General features: G+C 32.7%; 1 protein-coding gene across 5 annotated transcripts; it reads left to right on the top strand.

The window, feature by feature from the left end:
- Positions 1-143: 143 nt before the first annotated feature.
- LOC132700008 (cytochrome b5-related protein-like) lies at positions 144-5469 on the top strand. Of its 5 annotated transcripts, none has more exons than XM_060667048.1 (7): positions 144-793; positions 2912-2990; positions 3599-3732; positions 3791-4182; positions 4232-4420; positions 4491-4712; positions 5071-5469. In XM_060667048.1, the coding sequence occupies exons 2-7, from the start codon at positions 2915-2917 to the stop codon at positions 5375-5377; spliced, it is 1320 nt and encodes a 439-aa protein (XP_060523031.1). In that variant the 5' UTR covers positions 144-793; positions 2912-2914; the 3' UTR covers positions 5378-5469. The 5 variants fall into 5 exon arrangements, with proteins under 5 accessions (XP_060523031.1, XP_060523030.1, XP_060523032.1 ...); XM_060667047.1 differs by lacking the exon at positions 144-793 and adding an exon at positions 840-997; XM_060667049.1 differs by lacking the exon at positions 144-793 and adding an exon at positions 931-949.
- Positions 5470-9472: the final 4003 nt, after the last annotated feature.

The following is a 9472-nucleotide window of genomic DNA, read 5'->3' as shown; positions in this document are numbered from 1 at the left end:
TGAAATTGCCCTAAGGGATAACACAATGCAAAAGAATTTAATAATTTGATCATTAAGCATTTAGATGTGTTATTTTGTAATTACTTTCATTTGGAAAATAAGGTAATTAATTAATGTAAAAATGATTTGGTCATTAACCGTTAGTAGGTGTCGAGTAAGTCAAATTGGAAAGTTTTCGAGGATTGCATTTCCAGAATACTGATCTCATTTGCGTTCTTTAAGAAATAGTGAAGAGGCTTGGGAAAAAGAGCTATGAGGGATTTTTGAAAAGTTTGCATTTTGAATTGAGGACTATGCGTTACTTTTTTTTAAGAATAAAAAAAGAAGCATACGATATATAAAAAACTAATATTAACATAGTAATGTTGAAATACAACTTTTAATATATTTTCAAAATTCTTTGATATTGGAATTCTATAAAAAATGGTTTTTTGCGTAAAAGAAAAATTTACTAACAATTAGCAAAAAGAAATTCAATAGTATTAAAATATAGCAAACCTTTATAATATTTGATAGCAGATATTAATAAATTCAGTAATTAACTATTTTTTTCTAAGGTTTTTCGCCATGTGATTTCCTATAATTATCTGCGGTGTCAAGGAAATTACCTGTTGTTTCTGCTACCACACTTTCAATACCTACTAAATTTTACGAAATTAGACAATTACCGGTTTATTTTCACTGATAACGCAACATAAATTGGCTTTATCCGTATCTCGGCTCTTCAGTTCATTTCGTATTGAATGAGGGACATATTTTATTTATAACTTGTGTTCTTGTAACGCCGTGTTAGGTACGTATCACCGTCTTTTGCAACCTTGTACATAATTCATGTCGAATACCAATAAGCATGGTGATCGAATCTTAATTAGTGTTTATTAATTCCCGTTGCCTTTGATAACTGCGTAAAGAGGTCATTTGGTTACAAGTGTTCAACTGCGATAAACAAGTCGGTGCGATCGAGTGTTTGCCTGTTGTTTCTAATTACACAGTGGTGGTAGGTGGGGAATTTGAGAGAGATAAAGTTTCGGCTTATTTCGTTCTTTAAGACGAACAACACGCTACTTATTTTTTGCGAAGACTGTGAAAAATTTAACTTACTTTTCAGGTTATGTTGCATAGGGTCGTGAAGGTTACTCGCCTAACCTCAACGCGGTTCGCTTGGTATTGCTGGAAACAAAAGTTTTTTATAGAGTGAACCAAAAAACGTTGGAACATGTCCCGTTAAGATTTTCTCAATATTATAATTTTAAAATAAAATGCGCTAAAGAAAAAAGTGGGTTTCGAATAATGTTGGTTTTCTGCCGATATGAAAATATTTTTTTTATTCATACAAGAAGTTAAATCATCATTTCTTCACAATAATAATCTAAGCCCTGAAGATCGTCCACATTTAGTTCCAAAACCTTTGACGTGGTTAGCCTAAAAAATGAATGGGCCATTTTCTAGTATAGACATTACATATTTTCATTAACAGAAACTCGTTTGGAGTTTTAATTTTTAATATATGTTTGAATATATGCACCACTTCAGAACAAACGTGACTTTACTTGGTTCTCTGAATGGACTTTATAGTTATAGTTAATTTAAATTTCCCAAACTTGTAAAACCAGTAAAAATATGCTTTTATTAACTAGCTACGCTGTTGTTCGCCCAAGCAATAGCTTCCTGACATTGAATTATTGAATTAGTTATTAATTAAAATTGACAAGTGTTTTAAGTTATTAAACTATATAAACAATAAGAGTATAGGTATTTAGGGTGTGGTGCAATATTATACTAATACTATATCTCTCTTAATTATCACAACTTTGAAAAAAATATTTTTAATGTTCTTATACGGATTTCATAAAATATGAAGACAAATATTCGAAAAATATTTTTAATTATGCAGGGTGCTACATGAAAGCGTCTTATCAAAAAAATATATTTTTATTTTTTATAGGGAAAAAATATACTATTCAATACAATCTAATGTATTACTGAGAATTTAATTGAATAATTAAATCACGTAAGTGATTATGCCATACTTGAGGTTTTCCAGAGTCTTGCCAACTTGATGAACTTTAAAGTAATTTTTGTCCAATTTTTTAAATGGAAGACCCCCCATCTAAATACTTTATCGTGTTATATTGTAGTATACAAACATATATAGGGTTCATTTTAAAAAAACATATTATTGTTTTTCCTCGAGGCATGAAACACCCTGCACAATTTCATGTATTTTGTTGTTTATCTGTTGACTTCTTGCAACACCTACTAAGTAAAATATTTTTTAAAAACACTGATAAATAATAAGAAAGTATACAGAGTGGCTTATATTGTGGTAGTAAAGTTGGGTGAGAGTATTCTTGATCTTAAAAAAATTAAAACTAGATCCATGTTTGGTACTTTCAGAAATGAGTTTCCAGTTTTCAATTTTATTGTATCGTTTTAAAAGTTAGAGAAAATTTATAAATTTCTTTCAAGCTTGAAATAAAGTCAAAATTTGCTTTAAACTTTACCTTTCTTTTCTAGCAATAATTTTATTTTTTTCATAAAACCTATATTACCGTATATTCAAAGTTAACTTCATGTTTACTGTGTGCTACTAACCTTGTGTCAATCTACAAAACCATCCAAGTGATGCTGAGTTGAAGCTTCTTAATATTTTCACCGCTTTTTTAACAATGATTATTTCAAAATTAATTTTTAAGTTTAAACCAAAATGAAGCAATAACGATGCGCGAAATGTTTCATGGTAATATATGAAGACATATGAAGTTATTTGAATGACCGAGTAGATTCGGTGGTGAGAGATTTTAGTGGGCTCTTAGTGTTTCTACTCGATTCAAAACAAACTTCGAAATACCCAATAATTTCGTTAACGTATAATATTGGAGATTTTTTTCCAAAGATGGCGTTGTTTTAGAAAATGGATATGAGCAAGATATTCCATTCTAGTCTAGGCATCAAATACCCAACTTTAAGGGACCACCCACTACATTCAGGTGAGCATATAAACCTCTGATTGCAAAAAGACTAAACTGCCACGAAAATTATTATACTTATTATTGTTAGGTTCTTTACATGCGAAACCGCCTATTTAGTGTGATATAATAAAATATTTATGAAGTTGTAGACATTTTTAAGGTTACTAGTGGGTTGTCTTACCTTTTTAGCATGGATCAGTCATATTTATAGCGATAGTGTTTTATTTTAAAATCCTGCCTAAAATGCAATTTGAATTTCAATAAAAAAAGCAAGAAAAGGGACCGTCTTGCAGCCAGATAAATTTTAATTAAATTATATTAATAAATTTAACGAATTCTTTCGTTAAGTAAAATTAAATAAATATTTTAGGTCTTTTAAAAATAACTGCTATAAAATTTCAGTATTTGTATAAATTAATTAAGGTATTCATTTAAATATAGTATATTAGGTAACGTAAAAATTATAAGTATAATTTTGTAATTATTTATTATGATTATAAATGTATAAATAAGTATTAAAGCCTTAGATAACAATTTTCGGTGGAATATTATTTCCTCTGTCACATCAATAACCTAAATTACTTGATAATTTTAAAAGTACCCTTTACTACCTATTTTTTTGAAAGGAAGCAAATGGCTTAAGGGCAAAAACGTGGACGATGGAGCCGAGGGATACTGGAGGATCCATGATAATTTGTATGACTTACATAGTTTTATCAAACTACACCCCGGGGGAGAAGACTGGCTTAAATTAACAAAGGTAAACGAAACCTTCTTGTTTGATTTTTCCGTCTTATCACATCTAGGTTGTGTTTTAGGGCACCGATATTACTGAAGCCTTCGAAGCCCATCATTTTACATCAATGCCCGAAGATTTATTACCCAATTTCTTCATCAGGAAAGCGACCCAGACAAGAAACCTACCATTCACGTTCGACGACCGAGGTTTTTACAAAACCCTCAAAAGAAAAGTGGCGGAGGAATTGGAAAAACTTCCGGAGCACCCGAAAAACAGGTCCAAATACTTAACCGACGCCCTGTTCTCATTATACGTTACGGCTTTCATCTCTGCCGTGCGTTATAGAAGTTTCTCCGTCGGGATTTTGGCAGGAATTTTGCTTGGACTGACCGCCATTGCAGCGCATAATTTTTTTCACCAGAAGGATAATTTCCGAAGGTTTTATTTCGATTTTTCTATGATGAGCTCTAGGTTAGCGTATAATTCCTTTTATTTCGATTAGTCAGAGTATTATTTTTAGGGAATGGAGAATCAGTCACGTACTAAGTCATCACATGTACACAAATACAATCAGCGACATGGAAATATCGTCATTAGAGCCATTTCTATGGTACCTACCGGCAAAAAGACACTTTATTGTTAAATATTGCTCGTGGCTTTATTCCCCGGTGATTTATGGCGTCCTAACGATGGTTCATTTTCTCAAAACGTAGGTGAATTTATTTCCAACTACTTTGGAAGCTGCGATGTTTGGTCCTAACGTTCCTAATTATTTTCAGCTTGATTCAGGAGCTTCTGGACGGAGGCAGTGGACTATCTTTCACCATCCTCTTACCTTTCACACTTCCATTATTATCTTGGGTAATAACTGGGCAATCCGCTTTGTTTTGCATTGTCATGTTTTTCTGGATTATTATCGTCGGAAGTGTTCATTTTGGATTAGTGGGTGTAAATGCCGCCCACCACCACCCTCAAATATTTCATGATGGCGATGCTATACGGTAAGTATAACCACCAAACAAAAACAGGACTAGAAGGGAAGCAAGATCGATCGATGTTGCCTTTTCCTGCTTTCTCCCTCTCTCTTATACTACTGATATTTACAGTTAGCAAGTTGTCCTATACTTTCCTCCATGCCTCCATTTTATTCAAGCAATGACACCTAATGACGTTAGAATGGTACCAAATTTTGATATTGCTAATTGCAATTTGTTCTTTAGTTTTTATGTTCATTTTCATGGACACTATTGTTTACGTCTTTTTGATAGGTTTACTTGTTAGACAATGACACGTATTGGTGTTAGTATCATTATATAGATTTCAAACCCATCTAAGGATAATTTATCGTTTGTTTTTTAGTCCCTTAAACGAACTCGATTGGGGTATTCACCAACTCGATGCGGTGATGGATAGACGGGAAATCACAGGTTCTCACTTCCTGGTACTGACAAACTTCGGAGATCATGCACTGCACCACTTGTTCCCTTCTATCGATCACGGTTTATTAGAATACCTTTATCCAATTTTTCTGGAAACGTGCAAACATTTCGGCGTCGAGTGGAAATTGACGTCACAGTTGGAGCTAGTGAAAGGGCAGTTTTTACAACTTGCAAACGAAAAAGTCAACAGCGAACCCCCGAAGAAGTTACTGCACACGAAATTATGACACTGTTACATTTAGTGATTCACTGTACATACTTGGAACGCTTATATTTATTGTATTATTATTATTGACTTTAAATAAAATGAACAAATATAATAGTATATTATGCAACAAGTTTGATATATAAACATGTCTTTGTGATCATTAATAACCGCAAAAACTGACAACAAATCTACCGGAAACATCCGTTACCAAGGCTTGACAAAGCTGACTTCCTAAAGTCGCATTTTGCGCACGCCTCTTCAGCGCACAAATTGGTTAGAGAGTTTTTCTTACTGCAAGATATATTTTTTTAAACTAAGCCCTGATTGGTATATAGAATTTGTCTATCTGTTTTACAAACAAGATTGGCTATTTTTTATTGTGCTCCTGCGGACCACTAGGGAACTTTCGCAAAATCGATGTGATTTTCTAGCGCATGCACTGTGTATAAACTGTCCTTCACGACTCGTCGAACATCAAAGTTACGGTAAACTTTCGTAAATAATAAGATTTGTACAAATAATAGCAATTTTCAATGATATTTTTTTCAAATATCTCTCTCGTATGAGAGACGAAATTTGAAACTCTCTCTCGACACAATTTACAATACTGTAAAGACCAAATTATACAACGTTTTGTAGTTTTTCATTAACGGCTAATAATTTACCCACGAAAACGGGATTTTTCAGAATCTATTTGATTTTTTGCACATAATCAACGCACCCTGTAGATAATTGAAAAACATCTTGTATATAATAGAAAAAATGCCTAAAATAAAAGTTATAGTAGCGGATCTTCCACAGTTCAAGAATTTTGCCGATCGGGTTAATAGTTTTGGAGAAAATAATTTTTTTAAGGACGCCAAAATAACCTAAAAGAAATTTCAAAATTTTTTAAAACATATTTGGCTACATATGCGCCCAGTTTCTACAGTATAGACTTTTATACCTCTCCTTAGCTACGATAGCTACATATTTTAATATAGCACAGAATATTCAGAGCATCCTGTGCAATATGCAAAAACCTTAAATACAAAAGTTTTAGCTATCCATACGGACTATATGGTTATATTTAAAAAAACAGACAATGGACCCCAATTTTCAGGTTTTTACAAATACCGGCCACACCCTGTACATTTTTGAAAATTATCAATAATAAACGTTTATAGAGTTTGATGAAGTTCAAATTTCGGAGACTTATTGTGTTTTAATAGTAATGTCCAAAAAACAGTGAAAAATCGAGAAAAAAAATGGACGCCGAGGATCCACCTCGACCATTTCCAAATCTCTTGTGCATCCTCTGGATCGTTAAAAAGGAGCATCTAGGTTAAACGGTTCGGAAGTTATCGTCGAAATAGAGAACGGAGAACCGAGAATGGACAAAGAAATGTTTTTGATTTCTATACCAATGGCGATCCCCTAGAACCTACCGCTACCGAGATATAAAAATTTTATACGAGCGCAGATACTTTCCGAAAATTCGATTTCATCGATTTTCGAAAGTAACAAGTGCAGTATCAATGCTTTTCGGTAACACATCACAGATTTCTATTAATATTTCCTGCGTGTGTGAATGAATATTAATTTTAATTGTTAGCAGTGGTTTGCCATCCATAACACACCCGATGCATTACGGTTCGGTACAATATTACATTAATTTTCAATCAACCTTATTTGTAACTGACCTTTGATTAAATTTTTTCTAAATAAATTCTACTTGAAACGCCATAAAACAATGTATCGTTTTCAACTATTCCGCCTTATTACGGTTTGCACCCTTTGAAAGTTAAGTTTTCTGAAACCGTGACATTCTTAGTCTTATTGATTTAGTTGAGTTTGAGTAAGAATATCAAATCCAATTAGCAAAATTTTAATATAAATTATACACGCTCCACGCTTAAGTTTTCAATTGCCTTACTTTTTTCTTTAAATGCTTAAAATAGACTGAAACAAAACTATCAGTTTATTGAAGGCTTGTATTATCCAAAATTTAACAATGGTGATCATTCGACAGCAGTTGTTAGAAAATGAAATTATGAAACGACATTGGATTCTGCCCGTGGCAGGTCGATTCTAGTTGGTCAAAATTTTGTTGTGTTCGTTAATAGTGTCAAAATAGTATCTTTTGATGGTGTCACGCGGTTTTGCTGTTTTTACCATTTACGCCGGTAACCAGGCCGAAGAGGTCCGTAATGGAAGCGCGGGGAGTAGTGTTTTGTGTAGCATCGGTTCCTAAATTTTTTGCGAACAAGTGATAATAAATTGGTTGGTCGGTGACCAACAGGAATGTTATCTTATTTGTACTAAAGTTGAAACATAGTTAATTAGTTAGCTGGCTGGCTGAAAAAAATAAAAACATAAATAATGTCTAATAATTATGTGTCGTAATATTTCTACCACTAAAATATAAAAGCTTTAAAAACTCTCACTTATATGAATGAAGAATCGTTTTGACCACTTTTTTCTACGATCGAATTAAATTTAAAACACTTTTTTCTACGATCCAATTAAATTTAAAACAAGGTGACATAGTTCAAAGTAATTCATTAAATAATAATTATGGAGAATGGCAAAATCCAAATTGCGGGAAGAGATATTCAATGGGCAGTTTAAAATTAAGTAAAATGCGTACGTTAGTGTTAAATTATTTGGGTTTCGGAATTTTATTAAGTTTACTGTTATTAGGGTACAAAAGCTATAGTTCAAACTATTAGCACACAGATGTAAGTATAAACAATAAAAAAATATAGATTTTTGTGACTGCATCTTCTTCTTCAATAAGTAAAATTACTTTTTTAGCAACGCCATGATAAATGAAAGCTGTCACACAAGTTTTAATATAATTTTTGATATTGGTAAATCAGATTTGCAATAGAAGTTTAGCCTGTCTCGATCTCATCGGGTTGGTCTTTGCCCGCAATTGTGGAACTTACCTTTTTCAATTTATCCAAGATAGGAACAACTTCGCTTTGATAAAAACAACATATTTTCCTTCTTATTGGGTCCTATTGTCTATACGGTGAGTTTAAAAATCACTACGTTTACTCCTTTTCTTCAATTCTCCACTATTAATAATATCCTTTATCGACGATATTAGCGATTTTGTAAGTAGACAGGTTTCTTTTAAAGTTTAATAAGTTCTCTATGTGTTAAAGTTTCATACCCATTTTTCACAACCTATTTTGCATCAAGCGACAATTCATTTCGATGAGACGCTGTTATATTCCCCTAAAATAACTTTTTCGAAACCCACAGTAAAAACAATTACGCAACACTGCGACAAATGGTTAACACTTAAGAAATATATCAGAAAGACAGAAATATATTTGGCCCACCCCTGCCTTGTAACTCAAGTAAAAATAAATAAAAATGGCTTTATCCATTAACATTGTTAAAGTTTTATTGGGGAGGGTCCGTCGAAAGCCAACATGATGAAGATTGAGATTTAGAATATGTCTAGAATATGGTCTATAAGTCGATTCGTACTTATTCATTTTTTGAATAACATCAGCAACAGAATATCTATTTTCTTGACGACATGGTGGATGCGCAGTATATATAAAATGATTTAGAAAATTAAACTTCGTATACCAACGACGCATGAAAATTTTGATTTTCAATTTTAATCACATATTATCATCAATTAGGATATATGAAACTTCGAATCCGAATTTGACCCCTCACGTGGCGGTGGCTTTTTAATTTGCTAATTCTTCATGTGCGAATAAACGATCATAGTTCTACTGGACACGGTTTAGAAATCGACGAGTAGCACGCAGGGATATATGTATGTAAAACCCATTTTATCACAAAACGAGGTAAACATTTGTTGTCTACTCTTTACTCCAAACTACTCAATATGCACTGCAACCTTATGGCAATAGAAAGAGTATGCAACACATTTATAAAGTTCTCACAATAGAGTAAACCGTTACTCCGCTCGTTCCTAAACAAACTTGTGAATAAAGTGTTGGCTATAAAACTTCTTTGCGTAATATGCTATTCGGTTGGCTAAAAGAAACGTCATGCTTATGCACAATTTTTATTTGTAAGTAAGCATTGCTGATCCCATCTTTCCATCTGGTTCTGAGTCTACCCCGCTTCCTGTTTCTATTGG

The sequence above is a fragment of the Cylas formicarius genome, unplaced genomic scaffold, assembly GCF_029955315.1.
Source record: "Cylas formicarius isolate icCylForm1 unplaced genomic scaffold, icCylForm1.1 PGA_scaffold_3__17_contigs__length_32017465, whole genome shotgun sequence".
Lineage (NCBI taxonomy): Eukaryota > Metazoa > Arthropoda > Insecta > Coleoptera > Brentidae > Cylas > Cylas formicarius.
This window is presented reverse-complemented; position numbering and strand designations above follow the sequence as displayed.

Coding starts and splice junctions, on each gene's coding strand:
- LOC132700008 (XM_060667048.1), top strand. CDS start 2,915: ATGGATATGAGCAAGATATTCCATTCTAGTCTAGGCATCAAATACCCA. Junction 2,991..3,598: donor GGACCACCCACTACATTCAG/GTGAGCATATAA, acceptor TTTTTTTGAAAG/GAAGCAAATGGCTTAAGGGC. Junction 3,733..3,790: donor ACTGGCTTAAATTAACAAAG/GTAAACGAAACC, acceptor GTTGTGTTTTAG/GGCACCGATATTACTGAAGC.